Source organism: Motacilla alba, chromosome 2 (genome assembly GCF_015832195.1).
Source record: "Motacilla alba alba isolate MOTALB_02 chromosome 2, Motacilla_alba_V1.0_pri, whole genome shotgun sequence".
Taxonomy (NCBI): Eukaryota; Metazoa; Chordata; class Aves; order Passeriformes; family Motacillidae; genus Motacilla; species Motacilla alba.
Window position 1 is genome coordinate 128,606,370 of NC_052017.1, and position 24,527 is coordinate 128,630,896.

At 39.4% G+C, this 24,527-nt stretch overlaps 1 protein-coding gene across 6 annotated transcripts; it reads left to right on the forward strand.

Moving 5' to 3' along the window:
* Positions 1-247: 247 nt before the first annotated feature.
* NDUFAF6 (NADH:ubiquinone oxidoreductase complex assembly factor 6) lies at positions 248-17,737 on the forward strand. 6 transcript variants are annotated; one of them, XM_038129333.1, is made up of 10 exons: positions 268-400; positions 1,357-1,481; positions 3,842-3,945; positions 4,848-4,970; positions 6,999-7,055; positions 8,626-8,728; positions 11,255-11,388; positions 13,166-13,267; positions 17,021-17,077; positions 17,583-17,723. In XM_038129333.1, exons 3-10 carry the CDS (start codon positions 3,925-3,927, stop codon positions 17,709-17,711), a joined length of 726 nt encoding a protein of 241 aa, XP_037985261.1. In that variant the 5' UTR covers positions 268-400; positions 1,357-1,481; positions 3,842-3,924; the 3' UTR covers positions 17,712-17,723. The 6 variants fall into 6 exon arrangements, with proteins under 6 accessions (XP_037985258.1, XP_037985259.1, XP_037985260.1 ...); XM_038129330.1 differs by lacking the exon at positions 1,357-1,481 and having other exon boundaries at positions 248-400; positions 3,842-3,941; positions 17,583-17,737; XM_038129332.1 differs by lacking the exon at positions 1,357-1,481 and having other exon boundaries at positions 263-400.
* The last annotated feature ends 6,790 nt before the right edge of the window (positions 17,738-24,527 follow it).

Sequence of the window (24,527 nt, forward strand, 5' to 3'; positions counted from 1 at the left end):
CTTCTTGGCCGCTCGGACACACGCTGGCTCACGTTCAGCTAGCTGCCGACCCCCGGGGTTCTTTTCTGCTGGGCCTTTTCCAGCTACGGTGCGGAGGAGCGGAGGGATCCGCCTGGGGAGGCGCTGGAGGCCGAGGCGGGGCCGGCCGGCGCCGGGCGCCATTCGCAGCGCACAAAGGGCCGCGCGCCCCCAGCGCCCCGGCCGCGGGCGCCCCCTGCCGGCGGCGCGGCGAGGCCGCGGCGGGCAGCATGGCGGGCGGCATGGCGCGGGCGGCGCTGCGGCGAGGGGGCATCGGCCACCGCCTGGCGCGGCCGCCGGCGCTCGGCGGGAGGGCGGCGGCGGCGGGCTGGAGCGGCCCGGCGGCCGGAGGAGCGGTGCAGTACTGCGCCGAGCTGGTGCGGTGAGTGCCCGCCGCGGGGGGCTGCAGGCGCGGGGGTGCGCGCTCCGCAGAGCGGGGCGGCGAGTCCGGCCCGGGAAAGCTCGGCAGCGCTTCCCACCCGACGGGAACGCTGAGGACTTCCCGGAAAGGATGACTGGGACACTGGGATTGCCCAGGCCGCCCTCGGGCTCTCCTGGCCCCGAAAATAGCCCGTGCGGCGGGCCGGCGGGACCACGCCGTATCGGGAGCATGGAAACCAGGCGCATATTTAGGCCGCGTGGATGATTCAAGCTGCACACGGAATCACTGATCTGTGTTGGATCACAATCTGTGTTGGAAGGGACCTTTGAGGATCCCCAGTCCAGTCCCCCGCCCAGGCAGGGTCACCCAGAGCAGGTTACACAGGACCGGCTCCAGGAGAGGGACGCTCCGCCGCCTTCCTGGGCAGCCTCCCAGGGCGGAACCTCCCCCTCCTCCCGCCCCTTCACGGCTGCGGTTCTTCAGAAGTGCGGAACGTTCCGGTTCCCTCGTATCGGTGTTTTGGAGAGCGAAATCACCGAAGTGGATGTTTAAAAACCTTGGGTGTTTTCAGATATTGGCTACTGAGAAATAGCCATGCTTCCTGAGCTCTCCTTGGAAAAAACAGGGGTAAAGCAGAGGACATCTGACAGCTGGAGCAGCTCAGTACCTTCTCTGTCCTAAACGCAGGAGGAAGGCTATGTTTCCAAAACATCCTTTTTTTTTTTTTTTTTTTTTTTTTTTTGTGTCCAACCCAAAATGCTCCGAGAGGAGCAGAGTGCAGTCAGACACTTCCAGGTCAGGTCACTTTTCCTTCTTAGATTCTGGGATGTAAACAATTTGTCGGGCCCCTTGGCTGCTTTGGAGTTCCCAGGAATTCAGTTCTTTGTAAAATAAGATGTTAAACAAGTCTCTTAGTAAAGACCTAGGTAACTTCTCTTTGGATACTGTTTTTCCAGATGATTGACAAAAGCTGGGAGAAGGTTTCCATGTGTGCATAGAAAGAGTGGAACAGGATTATCTTCTCCAAACTGGTGCTTGTAAAAAGACAGAAAGGTGTGTGTGATCTGCACGAATGTCTGAGGTAGGAAAACTAAGGGAAAGAAATGGGACAATCTTAAATGTTCAGTGCAGCACCAAGAAGCTGACCTGAACAGTTACACCAGAATGCACAGCCACATTGCATTTTTCATGATTTTCAGAATACAGCTTTCTTTTCCTAGTTATTCTATCCAGGGTTCATTTCCCTGATGCTCAGGAGACCAGAAGCTGTGTGTACAGCCAATATACAGGTGAAGTTAACATCTGCAGGTGAAATGTTTCCAGTAACAAGCAATTATGAACAGAATAGTTAGGTTCCAACGAGACGGTTGAATTAAAACTTTTTTTCATATGTATTTTTGTTAAATGATAAAAGGACTAATTAGAAAAATACACAAGCATTCAAAATAGTAAAATGAAAGGTGGTTATGCTTTTGGCGTTATTTAATTGAAGCTGCTGTTCCCAGTAGTTCAGCTATTGCATGGAAATAATAACTATAAAAAATAAGTGGAAGGAATTATTATTCAAACAGAAGTAAAACACTTGGGGCTATGCAAGTGTCAGCAACTCCCTAGTGCTGAATTTGACTGTCCAACACATTAGGGAATACAACTGTGTTGTGCTTTAATAATGTATATTTGTTTTTGCAACATGGAAGATGCCCTTTCTCTTCAGTCTTCCTTTTCCTGTTAAACAACTAAATTCATTTCAAGCTATTTGACTAAAAAAAAAGTTTTCCTTATGAGTATGTTTTATGTCTTTTACTGTCAAGGATGCCTGGTCTCAAAGACAAGCTTGTGGATGTGTAGCATTATTATAAATTCATTATATAGAAAGTCCAGTTATGACCATTACTAATTTTTCTTCTGTCTGTGGGTTCATATATAAGCTTATACTTATCTGAAAAAACTCAGCTTATTTATCAAAAAACTCAATACCTGACTAAAGGTCATTCCCTCCTTTCTATATTCCTTTCACTCATACATGAAGAAGGTTGGGGTGGAACATGATCTACAGCAATATCAATTTTATTTTACTGAGGCTTAATGGATTTGCTGCACTAAATTTTTAAGCTTGGAATAATTGAAAAAAAAAAAACAACCAAAACCCCACCACGTCAACAGCATTACCAGAGGGAAGACAATTTTCTCTATTGTGTTGCTGTGTACTTTGTGTAACATATTTCTTTGTTGCCTTTCTGAAAGTAGAGGTGGTTCTGTGTTGCGTGAACACAGACAGACTGGAACTGAGAAAATGTGGCTGTAAACCATGCAGGTCTGTCTAGGGTGGACAATACTGGTATTTCTACAATTAGTCTTGAAAAAAATACTAGGTTTTGAGCTGATAATACTTTTCAAACAGTGTCTTAACTGAGGGATGTTTAATGTGTCTGTTCTGTAATATGAAGGTGTCCTTTAAAGCCTACTACAGCTCAAAAATGTAAATGTTTTTGGTTGATATTTCTGTATTTGCATCAAGATCTAAAAGAGTCTGACAAGAGTTGTGGAAACGAAGCATTTGCTAGTTTTCAGCTGCTGTGTATTGTAGGGTTAAGCATCTCTGTTAAACTTCACTTCCTTTTTGTTTGGTGCTAAAAGTAGCAACCCTAATAACCCTTGGGTTTAGTTTGGCTTTCTATTTTAAGATCATATTCAAAAGAAATATGAGTACATGCAAGAACAGCAAACTTAATGAAAATGAGTGCATGTGTTTTCCTTGACAACCTGCTTCTCCACTCTTCAGGCCAAACTTGGGAGTTCATCTTGTTCTAAGGAAGAATCAGGTTTCAGGCTTATCAGAAAGTACACAAAAATGTTGTTCAAAACAAGCAGTTCAGCTTTTCAGAGGTGGTCAGGTGTTTTTGTTAGCTGGAGTGATTTTGTAGTACATGCTTCTGAGCACTGTGTTTTTAATTTTGTGGCACACCCACGTGGCCAAACGAAGGCACATCACTCCGGGTTGGCAAGGAGTTACCTGCAGCGAAACTGCCAGCTCCCGGAGGTTTTATGCTTTAAATATAGTTGCCAGTAAACAAAAGCTTAATGGTTAAGCAAGCACTCTTCTGCCAAGCTCCAAAGCACAGTCTTTTAAAGAAATGTGGTTTCGTGTTTGGAACAGAAATCTGCAAGTCGGACAATCTGGATTCTATTTGCAGTTCTGCCACAGCCTTGCTCCTTGCCTTTAGCCAGATATCTTGAGATGTGGATTTCAGAGGTGCGCTGAAAGTTCAAGCAGCCTGCACTCTCTCTTGGAGTTGGTCTTACTTTAAAACAAGCCTAAAAGCTGCTACTTTTGCAAAGTCAGAGTTTTGAGCTGTAACTTACAGCCACGGTGCTAAGGAATAGCACACTCAATTGACTTAGGGCTATAAATGACAAATGTGCATTTTGATTCTTTTATAGGAAGCGTGACTATGAAGGGTTTCTGTGTTCTCTGCTGCTGCCTGTGGAATCTCGAACCTCTGCTTTTGCCTTGAGAGCCTTCAATGTGGAACTGGCTCAGGCAGGTATTAAAATACATTTGTGAACTCTGGAAAATTAAAATAAGAATTTTGATATTCTAAGTTACACTTGTAAGTACTCTTTCTATAGTAGGTGGTGTTTTGCCAAGCTTAACTTTTATACAGTCAAGGGCCATGAATAATAGTGCAGTACAAACCTCCGGTTTTGAATGGCCCATGGAAATTACCCAGCCTGCCCTATTATTTTGTTTATGTGTATAATTTTTATGACTTTTTATTTAAGCGTTTTAAAATTGAGTTATGGCAAACAGGCAGTGGTTCATGATACTGTTATGTGATTGCATCTAAATCCTGGCTTCATGTGCAGTTAATGGGTAAAGTGCAGCTAAATCCTAACTGTAGAAGGTTGGTCAAAAAATGGGATGCTGTAATCAGGACCCAGTCTTTGTTGACAGAAGTGAAATGATGAAAAGGCTGCAGGAGGGAAGTCTCTTGTTAGAGAGTTGTGGGAGAGGAGTGGCTACCATCTCTCTGATTTGTAAGTTGCCCAGAAACTGCCAGTGCAGCCAGGAAAGTTGGCAGTGCTTGCCACAAAGGAGTCATCCAGGAAATGAGCTGACCAGGCAAAACCCTTGACCAGCTTCTGCAGGCTGTGCTTCTGGCAACCTGTGGTGTGCCCTCCCTCACCACTGCTTTTTTCCTTCAGGGAAGAAAGCTAAAGTGAGGGCTGCCCAGCACTTAGTTTCTGTTGGTTTTTAAATCAGATTGTGGTGAAGATTTCGCATTTACTCTATGTAGTGTTCCTAAGTTTTATGAGGAATAAATGTCAATTCAGAACTGAGCTCTTTCTTTGCTGAGTTTGACTATGTCCTGTGTCTGTCTTTTCAGCATAGATAGACGAAGTATCTTAAAGACACTGAATTTCACTCCAGATGTATCCTTTCCAGATTAAAGACTCCATAACTCAGAAGACGACGGGTTTGATGCGGATGCAGTTCTGGAGGGATGCTGTGGAGGACATATACAGTGATAACCCACCACATCAGCCCGTTGCAACAGAACTGTGGAGGGTAAAATAAACCTTTCTTGTCCTAAAATCAGCTTTAATACTACTGTGGGAAGTAATGTCAGTGTTTTGTGTGTGCTGTGCTCCATCCCTTCTAACTGACTTCTAACTGTTTCCAGCACAAATCCAGAACACAGCACCATAAAAGTGCTGTGAAGAAAATTAACTCTATCCCAGCCCAAACCAGTACAGTATTCTGATAGAAGTCATTCCGATTCTGGGGTACCCATTGTAACCCTCTCCAGTAGGTGAGATTGCCAGACATACTCCCTTCTCACAAAACAGGAAATTGGTTTTGAAGTGGAAGAAGAATGGTCTTTGGTGAGATTTCACCTCAGGTATGATTCCTATAAAGGAAGACCAATATAATGCAATCCAAACAAAACTGCTTGCAAAATAAGATGATGAAAAATAATTCAGAAAGTATTTTTAGGAGCTCTGATAGCTCTAAGCACTGGAGTGAACTAACAGTTCAATGTGATTTGGTGACTTTTGCAGTCAAGATGGGATTTTATTTCCATATTTCAGCAAATACCCCAAGAGTGTCCTATTTGAAGCCCATGACTTCACTAATGTCCAAGAATGTCATTGCAATTCTTAGAAAACAGGATTTGGAAAGACACCTGAACTCACAAGTATTGCAGAGCTGTTAATAGAATTAATGTGTTTTTGCACAGCATATTCTATGTATATTCCTTTGTTGCTGTTGAGTTTATATGAGGACAATGTGATTCTCCAGAATAAATTTAAGTTATGATATTCAAATGTGTTCCTGAAGTTTTGTATATCCCAGAATACTTGCATTTGAGTTCCAAATTTTTATGCACTGGTAAAGTAGATGAATAGCGTTTAATAGTATTTCTAGAATTATTAATAGCTCAGCTCTTGGTGACTTTAATATAAACTTAGACAGCAACTTCATGATGTGTGATCTTACTTTCCTGTCTATTTTGAACGTATGAAAAGGGAGACCTAATTCTCTGTTCGTTTCTGTGGAAATGAACAAACTTTGGAGAAAAGAGGACCCATCTATTTGAATGAAGAAATGCATGTAATGTACAAATTGGGTAATTTAGAATAGTTGAGTTTGGTCCTTTAAGTCTTGACCTGTTAGTATTATAAGGATTTCATTTACAGAATGATAGGTGAGGTGACCAAGACAGAATGATATGTGAGGTGAACAAGTGAGACTAAAAACCAACATTTGTAGTTTTAACTTAAAAGTTGCCTTTTCATATACCAAGTACTGTCTCAAGCAGAATTTATAGAATCAACAAGATCTGGTCTTGTATTTACTAATATGATGGATGTGTAGAAGTTGGAAGTGGGCAAAAAGGACTAAATTGTGATAAATCTGCTCCGTAAATGTTGTTTATAGATGTTTTTAGGTGTGATTGTAGCCTTTCTGAAAATGTGTTCAGAAAATTCAAAGTGTGGAATTAAGAGGATTGAAGGTAAGTTGATAGAATGAAATGGCACAGGAAAGAAGTCAAATATAAGACAAGAACCAAAAGACGAATGCATGACTATGAGATGCTGTGAGATATTTTTTTGAATCATAATAATATTAACATTAATTGTATTGCTTTGTTAGCATTCTGTCTTTACAATACGTATTGGTATGTTGTGCTGATATTTTCTTGAGAATTTACAGGGGAAATATTTTTATTGCTAGACTCTGGAGGAAACTCTGTTCTCTTTGAAAAGTGAACATAGTTATGTGCAAATATTTTGTGGGAACATATGAATCCGAGAATAAATTAATTTCATAAACGTTTTTAAAGAAATGCTGTTAGTTTGCTGGCATGATGTCTGGTATTTCATTTTCTGTGTGCAGCAACTTGCCATAAATGCCAGTTGAAAATTTCTGTATTTGCAGAAGATTCTCATTTTCCACTGATTTGCCACTTTGATTTAACCCAGTGAATACAATTCTTGTATTAAATACCTAAAATGTATTTCAGCCTTCAGAATGCAGTACTGCCATCACTTTGTATACATTAACAGGGAGGTTTTATTTGATAATTTTCAGGCTGTCAAGAGGCATAACTTGACTAAAATGTGGTTCATGAAGATCATAGATGAAAGAGTAAGTATTTACCGAGTATGATTCTGACTTTAGTATAATATTTGGGTTTTCTTTTTCTTATTTTTATAAGTTTGTGTGTAAAACAAAAGCTTATGCAATTATCCAGACAGTAGTATTTCTCTTAAAAAAATGATACTGCTACATTTTTACAAATTCTTCCTTGATGCTACTCTTCATAGTTTCTGTTCTTTCTGCCAAAATGGCTAATATAATCCTTTGTTTATTTTTGTCTTAAATTGATGTAATTTGTGAGTTCATGTGGATATAAAATCTCAAAAATTAAATGACGTATCTGAACCCTTCTGCCATACTTTCGTGCTACTCCTTATCATGGCTGTGGAGGTTTTTCTAAGCAGTGGTGTAAACTGGAGCATTCAAATCACACGGAATTTAAAATAACCACCTTTTTCCGTGGGAAAAAACAAGGTTAAGAACATCACTGGTACAATAATGTTGCTACAAACTCTGACACAAGGACAAGAATGAAAAGCAGAGTGCAGGAATCTCCTAAGCTAATTTTGCTGCTGAAGTGTCTCGTGAAGCTATAAATTGAGCAAATTGATGGTCAGTTACTTGCAGAGGGTCATTGCTATGAAAGACTTTTTTAGTCTTTAAGACTAAAAGAGTGGTATGTTTCAACCACAGAAACCACTAGGACAGGAGGAATGCTGGAGGATGTTATAGTTTTGGGTGTATTTTATTATTTTGGGTGTATTATTTATTAGTGCCACTAAGTTGTTCAGAGGATTGGAACACCTCTGCTGTGAAGACAGGGTGAGAGATTTGGAGAAGAGAAGGCTCTGGGGAGGCCTTAGACCACCTTCCAGTACCTAGAAGGGGCTTACAAGAGCTGGAGATTGACTTTTGATAAGGATGTGTAGTGATAAAACAAGGAAGAATGAGCTTGAGATGAAGAAGGGTAGGTTTAGATTAGATCTGAGAAAGAAATAGTTTACTGTGGGGATGGTGAGACACTGGAACAAGTTGCCCAAAGAGGTTGTGGGCTCTTAATGAGGTGTTCAGAGGTTGGGTGGACCTCTGAGCAACCTGATCTGGTGGAAGGTTTCCATGTCCATGGCAGAGAACTTGGAGCTAGATGATCTTTAAAGTCCCTTCCAACCCAAACCACTCTATGATTCTATGAATCTATGGGTTTTTACATGACTTTAACACTTCAGTGCATTTCATAGATTTATTTTATGTTTTTAAAAAATACATTCCTGTTTATCTAAATTTCTCTCTGCTTCAGATGCAAATTAAATATTGACAACCCTATAATGTAAGAATACCATATGATGTTTTGGTTTTACTGTTTCCTTTTTTATAGAGAATTCTGATTTCATATTATTGCAGAAAGTTGTATTTGCTCCTTGGCTGCAGTTGAGCATAGTTATTTGTTGGGCTTGCTATAAGCTTTAATGACTGCTTCTACCTGAGTTTATACTCTTGTCTCTCAGTTTTGTCCTTTTTTGGTTTTGGTGGTGCATTGGATTGACATGACTGGAGTAATAAGCCTGTATGAACAGCAGTTAAGTTTGCATCCTACTGAAGCTCCGTGTTTATATTCCAGGAGAAGAATTTGGATGATCGGCCGTACCGTAACATCCAGGAGCTGGAAACATATGCTGAGAACACTCAGAGTGCTCTCTTGTACCTCACCTTGGAAACACTGGGTAGGTGTTTTCCCCTTTCTAGGTTTTGCTGATGACTCATTAGTGCAAATACAATATTTACTGATATTTCAAAAAGCCCTTTCTTTTCCTACTGGAGTTTAATTTCAATAAAAGTTGTCCTGAGTAGAACTTCAGATATCTTTTGAATGCTGAACCATAAATGTGGAATTGTACTGCAGCTGTCCTAGATCTCCGTGCTTTCTTTGGAAGCTGCTCAGTGTAGAGCTCATTGAAGTGCAGTTTCCTACTGTACTTTGTTGCTTGGTTTTCTCTGTTCTTGCTCCTCTTGCAGCATGCAGACAATTCAGCTCTTCACTGTATTTCAATTATCCTACTTGTCAGAATACAAAGTGCTGTAGGTATCCTGCAGCTGTTGTTCTGTATTGCAGTGATGGACACTGATTATCTTGAAACAGCTAACTTCCCAACCTATAAACTTTCTTTGGTGATGTTGTAAATTTGGGTCTGAATCCTCTCCTCTTCCTAGAAGTAGGTTAACTATCAGTAATTGAAGAGCTAGAAAAAAATGCAACAAAGATGTTCCCTGTGATCAAGAGCTACTGTCTGTATGTCTAATTAAGAACCACAGATTGGGAAAGGTTCGTTTGTAGTGAAGAAAAGGATAATTTTCATTTAGGTATTTGTTGCATTATGGAAGTATTCCCAATATGAGCTCAGATGTAAAAAAAAGGTGAAAATAATAATAATAATAATAATTATTATTATTATTACTTAGCATTTAATATATTTAATATTGTAGTAGCAATATTTTCCTCTTGCTTGTCAGACTAATCTGATGAAAGCCAAATACTGATGTTAAAAGTTAAAAAAACATAGAGAAAAGAGAAGTAAAAAGAGAGATTGTGAGTACATTCTTCTTTGAAAAAATTGAGGGACTTATTTCTTAACATCTGATGTTTGTTTGCTCTGTAGGAAATCAGTGAAATGTTGCAAATGTCTTTCTGAACCCCTTACTGAAGAAATGTAGTACCATGAGAAATTCCAGTGTCTTCCATTCTTAGAAATCCTGAATAAGTTCAGTCATGCTTGGATCACTCACTCCTCATACAAATCAGACAAAACTGTTTTTGAAAATCTGTAAGGGGACTCTGGATATTCTAAGTGTTCTATTGTTATATTCAACTTCTTCTCTCTGTATATTCTCTTAAATATACACATGTAACAAAATACCTAAGCAAAAGTCTCCACTGCATATTAAACAGTTAACTTTTGTTATTTATTTTTCCCCACAAATTGAGAAGCTAATAAAATATAGCCCCTTTCTTGGTGTTGCCCATCAGCAGTCTTTTCTGGACTAGGTGGACCTGGTCTCATTCAGGTCATGTTTGCTAAATTTCTTGTGCTTTTTAGACTCCTTATTCCTGACCAGTTTCCTGTGGTATCTCTCCCAGTACTAGTGCTGTTGTATTCTTGCTGATTTCAGGTTATTTATTTTGTCAAGCTCATTTTGGCTGGTAATCCTCTTGTCCGAAGTCCTGGTACTTTCTCTCAACTCCTATCATTTAAAAATATTAATACTTGTGCTCTCTAACTAATTACCAAAGTAGTTAGTAAATAATATCCATTGATTCCTCCAAGCCACACTTTGCTTTCTGCTGCCATTCCCAAAATCAGTCCCTGTAGTGTGGGTGTAGTCATTCTTTCACACAGAATTCTGAGACCCACTGAAACCCAGACAGGCTTCTGCAGTGAATCTGGTACACCCATGTTATTTCCAGATGTCAGTTAGGCTCATTGATCTGTAATTGCTGTATTCTCATTGCTTTCTCTGTAGAATGCTGCTTCTGTTAAGAGTTTTTATAAATTTTAGTTTAAATTTTCATTTTATCCTGGCTCAATTTATAATCAGTCTAAGGCAAGCTTGTATGGTCTTGCCATGAAGAGCAAAGGTGCTGCTCTGCCCCACTCATCTCTCTCTTTCAGTTCTCACAGTTATGTGACTGTGCAGTAACTAACATTAGTTTTCTGTTGTTTTGGTGCTCTGATTCAGTTTGCCTCATTGCTCCTGACAGCACAAGGGAGGGGGCACAAATATGGCTTTGGGGGGTGAAGCATAGGATCACTCTCTTTGACTTCACTACACTGATGAATCAGCTGCAGCTAATCATGAAACCACACTGTAAGCTTTAATTCTTGTCAGGAATCTCACACTTGAATGACTTTTTCTGGCAGGAAAGGCAGTCCTTGGAATACTGTTATCCTGGGAGAGGATGTGCCAGTGAAAGCGAGTTTGTGTAGCAGTGTGTTATATCTGAATAGGTGCTGCTCTGCTAAGTATACCCTTTGCAGATACTGCAACAGGAGAATCTTGCTCCTGAATGTGGAAATGAATGAATTTTCCTGCTGTTTTGCACCTCTGAGATGAGATCTCAAGGCAGTTTAAGCACATGGACAGTTCTATCATGGACCAATGCTAAAGTATGACTGTGATACACATCCGAGAAGACCATACGCCTCAAAAGGCCTGACTGCATGTTTCTAAACATACTGTTTCTGCAATTTCAGGTGTGAGGGACATCCATGCTGACCACGCAGCCAGTCACATTGGGAAAGCACAAGGCATAGTTACCTGTTTAAGAGCAACTCCGTATCACTGTACAAGACAAAAGGTCTTTCTTCCCATGGACATTTGTATGTTGGTAAGAGAAGCAAATAGTCTGGAACTGAACAGTGTAGTTTTTCTAACTCTGTTTCTCAAGACTAGTTATGAGATCATAATTTATTATGCCAGAAATAAATGGTATGTTTTTTCTTTATTTTTACTCATTCTGCTGTGGCCTGCTAATTGTCACGGCTTTGTATCTTTTGAGAAGTGAGAGGAGTGATCTTCAAGAAACTTCAAGAAACTCTAGATTTCCTTTAGGGGGTTGTTTGTTATTATTAAGTATATTAATATTTCAGGTTTCAGGAATTTTTCCAATAATGTATAAAAATGTGTGTATGGAATGGGTCCTGGGGGTTTGTGTTTTGGGATTGGGTGTGGGGTTTTTTTTTCTTTTTTTTTTTTCCCTTTTCTGTCACCATAAAGGAAGCACTGTGAGAAATTTTAATTTGAACAATCTTCTTGTGCTTCTCTTTATTACCTTTTCATAATGTGCTGGTGGTTTGTGTGTTTTTTTCTGTTCCATATTTTACAGTTATAGGCCTATAATCCATACATTTCTGTAGGAAATGGTATAGCCCTCCCAATTTAAACTGTACATCAAATTTGCACTGGAATTTAGCAGATCTTTCAGTTTAGGTAAAATGGGATTAATGCTTGGAATTTTTCATTTATGTTCCATGGGTTAATCTGCAGGCATCTCATCTGTAAGTCCTTCATTTCCAGTCTTTATTTTTAAATGCTAATGCTGTTCTTTTTCAACTTAACCAAAATGTATGCAATTATGGTGATGCCTAAGGTGGTTGTGTTAGTATTTTCTGAATATAATTTCAATACAATTAAAAACTTGGATTGGAAGTCTAGTAATATAGGTAGCTGCAAAAAATGATACTAAGATACTAATATATGTCAGATACTAAAGATACTAATATAGGTCAGGGTTATAAGACCACAGAAAGGAATTGCACTCTCCTTTCAGCCCTTCTGGGACTCTGTGTTATGGGAGGCCTTCCAAGTTTTCAGCTTTTCAAACATAGCCTGAAAATTCAGTCATTCCTTGCCATGGAAGGTGTTCTGCAGTGAAACTGTAAAAACAGCTTGTATCCCTTCTGTGCAGACAATCTTGTAAGCATTTCAGCTGCTGGCAAGAACTGTGGAATTCTCCTGAGTCTGTACCTCCTGTGAATCCTTTCTGCCCACCTTCATCCAGCTCTCACATGCCCCAGTGTTGTTGAGAGGAGTGGGCAACTGGTGCAATTCTGAATATGCCATATTCTGTCATAACATTGGTCACTGTAGCCAAAGAATAAATTTGGAGATGGCTTTTTAGGGTTTGGAAAAGCTCTTTTCTGGTGGTTCTGGGGTTGTTGGTTTTTTGTGAGCCTGGGATGTGCACACCAATCCCAAGATTCAAAAGCCAGCATGGCTTCTGTGATAGCTGTTAATGGCTTTCTTCTGCTTAATATTGATTCTTGGATTATGGTTTTTAAAATTGTCTATCTAAACTGATCTAAATCCCCCAAACTTTGAAATCTGACTTTATCTCTTCTGACAACAAAAGTTTAGGAAAAAAACTTGTGCAGAGAGTCTGTACCAACTGTTCTCTTTGTTTTCTTGATTTTTTTTTCCAAGTGACTGACCAAAAGAAAAGGGATTAAAAATGAGAGAGCAGTGGTAGAACACTTAGGCTGCTTTAGTCTTTAGTTCTTAGCTTCATTGCTGGAACAAGTTTTTGAGAAGCAAAAAAGGAAACTTGATATTTTTAGAGGGTTTTTTTCTCTTAGTTTGATTTTGGTTTTCCTTCCTATGTCTAGCATGGAGTTTCACAAGAGGATTTCATAAGAGGCAAGCAAGAGAAAAATGTGAGAGATGTAATTTATGACATCGCCAGCCAGGCCCATATTCATCTAGAACATGTGAGATTCCTTTCCTTTTATTTATCTAAATAAACATAACTGATGCTAATCTTCACAAAGCATTCGTTGTTAGAAGACTTACAGCTGCATACCTAATTTCAAGTATTTTGCCTTTTATTATTTTGAGAGTTTACATAAAACAAAATCCCTCCAGGCTAAAGATTCAAATATTCTAACTACTTCTGTATGAATATTATCTTTATGTACAGGAGACAGTTTACTCATAGCCAGGTCCAATTTCATATATATAAATGCTGCCTAAAAGAATTACTATTGGAAGAGAAACTTTAAGTAGACTTCTGTAAATGCAGCAGTGTGCCAGCATGGGATGAGCACCATAGAAAGAACATCTGCATATGGTATTTCACAGTGGAATGGCTGCCAGAAAACAGAGCATGTTGGCTTTAACTGCTGGTTAGTGTATGTGGGAGGGGGGATTCATTCCCTGACATGACCAGCCATGCCCAAAGCTATGTTGAGAAAGGTGCTTTCTGTTTATTTCTTTTCTGACATGCAGCCAAGTCAATTAGAAAAGTCTGTTTGGGTGGAACAGTGGATGATGGGCCCTGAAGAACTGCATAGTCCTACTCTACTTTTTCTTTCATGCTTTTATTCTAGCTGCATTATGAGATGCTTGCCTAGTGCACAGTACAAAAGCAGAAGAATGTTTTATTGGCAATGCTTTGTCTTCCTCTAGCTGGAAAACAAAGAGCTACAAAGAGTTTCTTACGTCTGCAAGTACATGTACACTTTTAAGTATTGCACCCCGTGGTTCCAGTCAAGGTAGTCTGGAAAGCTGCCACTTCAGAGTAAAGAAATGCCAGACTTATCTCTGCATCTGCACCATTAATACAATCCTCAGTTACAGCATTACCTGTGATCACAGTATCTTATGCAATTGAAATAGGAGAGCCCTTCATCTTTCTCCTGAAGGTCAAATGTGGGATCCCTGGTTTGTTCAGTCAGTGCCTGCTGAGCTGATTAATGTTTTTGTTTTATGTTAATAATGTGTATATGTTATAACAGCCCTCCAGTATAAAGGGAGCCTACAAGAAAGCCAGAGGAGGACTTTTTACAAGGGATTTAAGGACAAGAGGAGATGGCTTTAAACTGAATGACAGCAGGTTTAGATTAGATGTTAGGAATAAATTCTTTTCTGTGGAGGTGATGACACACTGGCACAGATTGCCCAGAGAAGCTGTGGATGCCCCATCCCTGGAAGTGTCCAAGGGCGGGTTGGATGGGGATTTGAGCAGCCTGGTCTAGTGGGAAGTATCCCTGCCCATGGCAGGAGGGTTGGAACCAGATGATCCCTTCCAACCCAAACCATTCTATGATTCTTTGTACCCTTCGGCTTTATTTTTCATACACTAATTATAATTGACATTTAAGGCATTCCTGTTCATGTTGTTAACCCGATGTCTCAGTTTTTGTGGTCACGTGCCAAGAAAACTGTTTATTCCATTTAGAAGCAGGGAACAGAGACAAAGTACCACATCAAAACTGTCAATTATCTTTGTTCAAGCTGAAATATTTTGATTTTTTTTTTATTCTCCACCCTTCAATACTTAATGTACAGTGTATAAAACCCACTGCCTTTTGGCTAAGAGAAGTACCGAGTGCATGGCCTGAACTGCCTCATATCAGGGATGGGAGGCATGGAAAATGAGTAATGTGTATTTATGGTCCACATATTTAAATTTAGTTGCTCATATTGCATGGAAACTTTGGGATAGAAGCAGGAAGAGAATTTGGTACCTCAGAACCTTTCAGGTAATTCAGTAATTGATAGTGCATTGGTCCCCTGGTTCCCAACATAAGCCTACCAACTTCTGAAGAGAACAGGCCTCCTTTCTTCCCACTTCATTCCAAGAGCCCTGCCCATGTTATGCACTGGGAGGGTCCTGTGGAAAGTATGCAATGTGATTATGTAATTGGAGACTAAAGAGAAAAGTATAAATACAAAGAAACCAGCTTAGGGCAGCATTAGCATTTTATTCAGCTGAATGTTGATCCTGGCACTCCTCCCATTTTCTTTCCCCTTTTGTATGTTTTTTAATGGGTGGGTTGTATCACCTTAATTAAATTTTTTTAAAAACTCCTCTCTGAATACTTGCTTCTCGTCTCCCATCATCAGTGAATTGTTGACAGTGCAGGAACTGTAGAGTGTTCAAACCACTTGAACTGGCCATAGCTGGCAGCAGTAACAGAGTATTGGCCTCCTTCATAATGAGATGGTCTGTGTTAATGCAAGGACAAGGATACTTTCTGCCTAACGGATGAAATGGGCTCTTGCTGGCAGCATTTGCTGGGTATTTCAGGACCTTAGGTGAATCTAATGGGCTGGTGCCTTTAAATGCATCTGTTCTGCTGTGTAAAATCACCATTTTGTTTTGCCTGAGGGTCTTCACAGCCACTTATCCTTTGTTTTAGTTAGGATTACAGGGTAGGGTAAAGTTCAAACCTGCAGAGAAGTTTCAGCTATCTCAGCATTTGTTACACAAACCATGTATTTTAGAGGATGAGGGTAACAATTACCACCCCCATTTCACAGCCAGAAGACACCTAAATCTGAAATGCTGAATGGAGTCTCAGCCATGTTACATGAAGCATATTGTAGTAGTGTGGCCCTTAATCCTGAGAAAAAAGTTTCTGGAGTATGGTCAGGTCTTCTGACACTGCTGCTGCTGACCAGCAGGTGGCAAAATATGATAATGAAGATTGCAGTTTTCCTTAGGAATTGTGTGTTTTATCAGCATAAAAGCATATAAGGAAATGCTCTGTCAACCCCCCGAAGTGTTCCCTTTGAAAGCCTACAAACACATTTACACTTTCTCCCTCTTTCTCTTCAGCACCCCTTCCCCAGTTCCTCTGGTGAAAAAGGGTCTCCCTTTTGGCTTTTTGCATTTGTCTCTGTTGTGCTGCATCATCATGGGACTCAGTGGAGATAAAAAGCTTTCTGAATGGCATGTGACCCGTTCTGGGTTGAGAAGGTCAAACAAGACTACTGTATTTTTCATCTTGCAATTAATAATAGAAAGGCAGAGCCTTAGATCAGATTATAACATTTTTCTATTTTAGAAATAGATATACACAAACACACAGGTGTTCTTATATCTCAAAATTTTAAAATAAGTTGTCTTCTGAAAAGATTTATAATTTTTTCCTCCTAAAGTTTCAGGCTCATTTGCTCAGTTGTCTGGAAAGGTCTTGAAAAACTAAACTTCACAAACTCACACATTCTTATCAGTATTTATAGAGAGTTAGTTTGTTGTAGCCTGTAAGAAAAGGCAAAACAAGAAGGGATTTTCGTTTTATAGATAGGCATTACAGGAAGACTTGTTCAGCTCTGTTAGATGTACTGACTTGAATATGAGTTTAAACTGCAGATTTGGAAAAAAAATTAAACTGTATTTACTGTCTAGATGCAACTTGGGACTTTGTTGGAACAAGGATGCTAATTTACCTTGGTTTGTAGTGTGTAGTCTTGAGGTCTGTCAAATCTTGTAAGTATTTTTGCAAGCCTCTCCAAGTATTACATACTTTTGTGTAACAACTTTTGTATACAGCTTTCATGGAATGAAATGTTAGTTTCAGGATGTCAAAATAAAAAGGGATAGCGCTGGTAATACAGTGTGTTGCCTCTAAGCATTATATTTAGTACTTGATGTTAAATCAGAAATGTTAAATTCTTCTGATAAGTACTTTTTTGTGTTTTGTTTTTTCCTCCCACCTTACCCCATTTACTTTTAGGCTAGATCTTTCAGTAAGAAAGTTCCTGTGAAGGCGTATCCTGCTTTTTTCTGTACGGTGGGTGTGATATCTGCACTCTTTAAGTGATGGACTTATTACTGTGCTGATGCATTTATGAAGAGTATTCAAATTAAGCATGGTGGACTACCACTTCATGTGTCTTATTTTGGGAGGATGTAATACCTAAAACTCATAGAAATCATAATGTGTACCTGACTGTAGAACCGTACAGTTTTGATCAACACTTCTAATCCTTCTATTTTAACTACATCATTCCACCCAAAATGTCTTTATTCATAGACTGCTGTTCTAATGCAAGAGCCCCAAATCCTGTCTATTTTCACAATTTGGTGTTTGGTCTACTAAAAGATAATGCTTTTCTTCACAAAACTTGACTTTTTTATATGCTTGGAATGTGATGATTACACTACCATTTAATAGCACAAGCAAACGATCAAGCCTTTTTTGCAGTTTCTCATTCTGTTTCTTGTATTGCTTTTTAAATTTAATGCCTAATTACTTGTGTGCACCGTGTGTATTAAGCTTTTTTCTTCTTTTCTAGGTTGCTTTAGATGATTATTTATATAACATGCGGAAAGTGGACTTCAATATATTTCATCCAAGCTTACAAAAGAAGAGTACATTATTGCCATTGTACTTGTATATTAGATCTTGGAAAAAAACATATTAAAGTTTGTTTGATTATTTTAGTATGGATTCAGAGTGCTGAGTTTTTTTCTTTAATGTCTTAACTTGCTAGAATTGCGAAGTGTCTGACTTCACACTTCTGCAAAATGCAGTTCCAGGGAAACAGCAGATGCACATGAACTGTAGCTGTCAGCTTGCTGGCAGTAGCTAAGTTTCTTCTTGGAATATTAGGCTGATACCTCTTTTTCACTTGTCTGCCAAGTCATATGTCCTTGTCTGAGATTGCTTTTCTTGTCTTTCCTGTAATAACAGCAGTATGACAGAATTTTTGGAGAAACACTGTGCTAATGGATACTTCTGACAGTTCTGATTCTTTGCCGAGGAAAGGAAATAGAAAAAAGACTGCTTTGTTTGTTCCCAAAAGCAGTTACAGTAAATGCCCTATAAATCAGCTAAGTAGTTCTATTTAGTGCAAGGAGCAGGCTTCCTGCAAGTAGTGGTGATGCTTCAAAGTTGGAAGAATGAGCATGTATATATGCAAGAAAACTGTCAGGAAAAGCTTTAGCAGAAATTATTTAATTATGTGTTGAGATGGAGCATTGAAGTGACTAGATGTAGTGGGAGGATAGCTTTGCAACCAAGGAAGAGAGCCCATACATTAATATGTATGGATTAGCATTGATAAAATAAAATATTATTTTACCTCTGATGTTTTCACTCTGCTCTTGCTTTGGCTGTATCTTCCTTCTGGCCTCATCTGTTGTTGCCCACAGCTGTCATTGCAATGTGAGTTCCACTGCCCTTTTGTTCAGTATTCAGCACATCTTTCAGGACATACTCCTGTGTGCCTTCCCTGAATTCCTTTTCTTTGGTACTGTGAAAACATTCCTGAACATTTTCAGGTAATTTTAGTCCTCTCTCTCTCGCTAAAGATACTGGTCTGGGTTTTTTTGTGGGAAATTACTAGTAGCTTTGTACTCAGCATCTCTTAGGATCAAGGTAAGTATTTCTGTTTGATTTGTTTTATGGTAAAATAATGCTTCCTAACATTCGGCTTGATTCAGTTGCACAAACCCGGTTGTTTGTTCTGCCCTCATCCTTGTTCTAGTAAATAGCTGCTTTTCCTAGAGATTTTTTTTTCTTAAATCAGTGCTAATCACCCCAGATGTTTGGCTGTATAACAACATCCTGTATTTTTGTGTAAAATGCTACAAAATGAATTTCTGTGAACAAGATTTGTGGCTTTTTTATCACAAACTGTCAGCATGGTAGAAATCTTAGGAACCTGACATTAAGTTCTTCATTTGGGGATTTTGCTTTACATGTTTGAAGTTGGTTTGTGATACAGTTCTTGGTTAATCTGCAGATTTTTATTCCTGAGTAAGACATTTCTCTTTGAATTTGTTCAGCTCAGGATCCTGGTTTCTGTATTACTAGAGGTGGAATAATCAAGGTGATACAAACCAAGAAGAATCAGTATGTACTGGACTGGGAGCATACTGGCTGTTTTCTTAATGTAAAATCTTTATAGTTTCTGTCCATTCTTCAGATCAGCTGCAGTATCATATCACTGGTGTTTCTGAATGTGGCAGAGAGGTCTGGTGGAAAGAAAATGTTTAATTCCTATGCGGGCACTGCAGCTCTTTGTGCCAAATGAAGAGCAAAGGCTTAAGCTCTGTTGCTGCTACCAGGCCAGCTGCACATTCCCTCTGTTTATTTTGTGATCTGGAGCAAGCATTACAAATGCCTCTTTTTGCACTTGGTCATGTTTTGTTCCAAATGTGCTGAGTCAGGACAGTTGAGGCAGACCTGTCTGTCCTCTCAAAAGGAATCACTCTCCTGTAAAGTCTTCTCTCAGGCAACTAGCAACAAGATAAGAGGGCACAGCCTCAAGCTGTGCCAGGGGAGGTTTAGGCTGGACATCGGGAGGAATTTCTTTGTGGAAAGGGTTGTTAAACATTGGAACAGGCTGCCCAGGGATGTGGTGGCATCACCATCCCTGGAAGCATTCAAGAAGCATTCAAGAAACGACTGGATGTGGCACTTAGTGCTGTGGTTTAGTTTACAATGTGGAGATCAGTCAAAGGCTTGACTCAGTCTCAGAGGTCTTTTCCAACCTAAATGATTCTGTGATTCTGTAATATTTCCTATCTCATCATGGCAGGTAAACAGCAGCCTCCTCTGCCTTGACCATCCTCCAACTCCTCAACATAGCAATTTCCCAAATTTTCCTCATAGCAATGTCCTCTGAAAGGCAGGTCCTTCTCCAATCCATGCAAAGCTGTAGCTAGGCCCGTTCTTGACCTTTTCCCCAGCTGTAGCTTAGGATGGCAGCTTCTTCCTACAGGGGACTGCGGTAACCTTACAACACTGCAACTCTGTGTATGCACAATTCCAACTCTGGATGTAAAAGGCTTTGAGAAAAGCAAGTATTAGTATTTTGTCCGGGATCAACTTCTGGTCACTAAACTTCAGGTTTAAAGTCATTACTGCTGAAATCAGTCCTTTTCTGGTTCCTATGCATAAAAACATGCAAACAGCAAACCAAAACAACCCCACTCCCATTCATCAAAAGAATTGCTAAGACATTGATAACCAACATTACTAGGAGGCTATTTTAAAATGTAAAAACCCCTTTTACTTTAAAAGTTAGGATGAGAAACCAGTCTCCTAAATTGTAGTTCACTAAAAGCAAGAGTAACAGTCCTCACCAGCTGTGGAAACAAGTCAGTCCATTACAGGTTGAATTCTTTCACGAGCTAAATATCCCTCCCATAATTGTTTGAATTGGCATCGGTTAACAACCAAGTGAATTTGTAACTGTACAAGTATCAAGAAAATGTCCCACTTAAGTATTAACAAAATTGAAATCAGACTCATTCTGAGCTCAGGATAATCCAAAAATGATCCCCATGTGTAAATTTTCTTTGCTTTCCCATCACATGCTTGTGATTCTCCTTCCACCTGAGAATATCTTTCATGAGCCAAGATATAGAGTGTACCCGCAATACTAGGGTGTACCCGCAAATCTGCAGTGACACAAATGTCCTAAGTCAGGATTTCTCTTTGGAATCTGGTATCAGTGAAGTATCCCATACCTGGAATAGGTATGTCTCTGCAAAAACAGAGAGAACTGTTACAATTTTTTCACTAGGAAATGCTTGACTTTTACTTTCTGGCAAAAGTCACAGCTCCATAAAAATAAGAAACTTGGATACAAAAAAACCTCCATGCACTAGGGAAAAATGTCATGTTACCATTACAGCACTGTACGGTAGAACTCCAAGTAATTTAGGCTAGGAAAAACATCTTGCATTGCAAACTTCAGGACATAATTATTCTGTTTCACATGTGACTGTGGGTCCACACTTTTTTACCTTACACTGTTCATTACTGAGAAGATACTCATAGAAGAAATGAAAGCCAAGAGATTATTTTTCAATTAGGTACTGTTTGAAAACCAAACTGCAGGACCAAAAAACCAGCAGCTGCTGAAAACAATGAGTTTGGCCAGCATAACTACAGGGGCAGCAGCATTATGCAAGAAACTGCTGGTTTGTGAGAGACGCAACAGAAGTAACAATGGATTCAAGAAAGCTAAAACCTAATACTGTAACTGTCCTTGGGAAGAAAAAAGGAGCTAAAGGTCCAGTTTGACTTTCACTTGCTATTTGAACCCGCATCTTCAGAAGTTTGAGCTCTTTGGAAATCTGACATTTCCCTCTCCTTGCTTAGGTGTGACTGTTTAGGAGATGTGATACTCTTATTTCCAGAAGGAGACTTAGCCACAAGGATCACACTCTTTCATTTTTTGACCCATTTTTCAGCTGTCTTTGACATTTTAATGTTCTTTCACATGAATATACTGGGAGGATGCAAACTGAACTTTCCTGGGAAAAGAAGGAAGAGCACAGTAATCTGAACCTCTTATATTGAGCTAAGAAGGAAATTATGACTCGTTGAGGCAAGTTTACTCTAATTCTCCTGACTCAGCTAACAGCAGGTAACGAACCACTTCTACACCAAGAAGTAGTTCTCAGGAAAAGAAAAAGCAAAAAACCCATCAAACCAGCTTTCACAGCTAAAGCTCCCTTCCCACACTTTTTTTTTGTGCACAGTTTGAGCCATTTGAGCCATTGAAAATTATTGTGGCAAAGCTTTTCATAAAAAGTTAGTGTTTCATGAAAAAAAACAAAAACCCCCTTAATTTCAAAATTAGTTCAGTGACCAGCCTCCAAAAGCCCATCTATAACATGTGATGAGGAAAAAGCAGAGGTACTTAATGCCACAGTCTTTAACAGTAAGACCAGCAGCCCTCAGGGTACCCAGCCTACTGAGCTGGAAGAAGGGACCTATGTTCTTCCTTCTTATCCAAGGAATTTTCCCTCTAGCAATATACAGTGTTTCACTGGATGCTGTCTAAGATTGATGAGAAAAAAGACTGAGCATTTATTACAGGTACTGTAAAATAGTTTAATTTATCCTGATAGTGCTGATACCTCACAGAGATGTTTTAGGAATCTGTTGAGCATCATCACTCTCAGTCTCTCCCCTTCATGCCTGAGGGCCCCAGGTCAGATTTGACACCTGAGGTGCAGAGAAACTTGCGATGGGGTGTGCAGGGAGTGGAGGGGTTGGTGATTACTTTGAGCATGCACTGCAGTCAGCTTTTATTTCTCACAGGCAGTTGCCATCCATTTGCATTCAAAATATGCTACAGTACTGCCTGTTGCTGCAGAAAATAGTCTTCTAGAATTTCTTCCATGGATGATTCCATCATGGGAGTGGGAACCTAACTTTGGTATAGGCAAGGTAAGGTACATCTAAGGGAAAAGAGGGAAAAATGTAATAATATCATTTAAGTTGTGAATGTGACTGTTATCTGGGCTTTGAGATGGGAACTAAACTTGGTCATACTCGCACAAAAATTTGCTGGAGTTATGCCCTTCTGATTTTCCTGTGATAGAAAGATACAGTTCATTAAACTGTATGAAATAATTAGAAAATCTTTGAAAGCAATTCTTCTGTTCTTCTCATGCCACCCATATCAAAGCACAGATATCTCTTCTGCCTTTTTTCCTCTCTCATTTATTTACTTTCTTTTCCAGCCTCTGACTGGCATCTCTCTTTTGTCCTCTGAAGACTCATTCAGGGCCGGTGTTAACCTGCAGTCTTTCAGTTTAAATCTGCATTTCTAGCAGAAACAATAACATAAAATATCTGTACTGGTTCACTCTAGAGAAAAATACCACATCCATCCTCTATCTTCCTTTTTGCCCCATGGTGATTTTGCTCATGTTTTCCAGGTGCATCTTTTCAATGAACTCACCAATGAACTGACACCACTCATCTCCTCCTATACCATAATGATGTTCTTCTTACTAAGTCCTAAATGCCTTTCAGGAAATTTGGCACCCCAACAGAAATGGTGTTGATGTCTGACAAGATCTGACAGTTGAGTCAGGGTCTTGGCATGTCTGGCTCTCTGCTATCAGCAGACTATGTAAAATTACAGTGAAGGATGGGACAAAGTAATAATGAAAAAATCCACATTGTTTGATTACACATAATACTTTGATGGATTATTTTCCTGCACTTGGCTACAGCATAACAGAAGCACAGTGACAGTTCTGTTCAACTGAAGTTCAGAATCTCCCTTTTAGATATACATCCTAGAAAGAAAGTAATTGGAAACAATTACTGCAGGCCTCAGACCTGCAGAACAGTGTATCTTTTTGGACTTCTTAAACAAGAATTTTAGGGTTTTCTGGTGGTTTGCCTTTGCAGACAGACTACCTTGACTTGTTCCTGAAAGCAATTTTGGCCTCTGATCATAAACTGAATTGATACAATTTCTTGCATTAATAGCAAACAAATCAAACCCTCCTATTAGAAAGCCAATGCAATTCAGGGGAGAACAAAACATCAGAAAAATAAAATGAAAATACACCTTCAGGTAACAAGCCCTTGCTTTTGGCATGCTGTGGTCTTTTCAAAGTTTTCAAATACCTGCATGCAAAGAAACGTTTGAGTTATATGTGCTTTCGTTACTCACCTGAAATACTAACTTTGTCCTTTATTTCACAGTAGCTGCTTTTTGATTACTTAGAAGCACAGAAGCTTGTCTGTTTTTTGTGTTTAGTTTTAGCTAATTCTGTATGCTTTGTATTGTTTTACCTTGTAGGGTCTACCTACTAGGCAAAAATCACAAAAGTAGCAAAAAATCCCATGTTTGTTTCACAGTATTTCCGTCATGGAAATATTCTTTGGGATGCTCCTTGCTTTTTTATTATTTTTTACTAAAAGCTAGCTGTTTAATGACTAGAGCTGGTGCCCTTACATGAAACTAGACTGTGTAAATGGTGATATTTAGAGAATAATGCATGTGCTGTGATGTCTTGAGAACCTTGCACACTGCAAGAATTGTGTTCAGTGTGTGTGAGACAGTGCACACGTGTGGCCAGAAACTCAGGTCAGTGCTTGTCTCTGGGACACCTTTATATGACTGCAGTTGTCTGGAGGAATTGATAATTAAAACCCATCCCACGTCCATTGAGCTGCATGAAGTAGTAAACACCAATTGAAGAGATTTCCTCTCAAAATAGATATTTTTCTCACTTTCTCCCAAATCAGGGAAAAGGAATCTAGCAGTATTTACTTAGAAGTTACTTACAGATTAGATATATGATCATTTAAACATTATTAATGTATTTTATATAATCATAGGACTTATTTGTGTACCTAATTTCACTGGCTGGTAACTGATTAACTGAGAAAAGAAGACTGAATGTTTCTGTTGGCTGAAATAATAATGTTACTACAGTTCTACCATGAACTTTTTGCTTGGAGTGATGGTCTT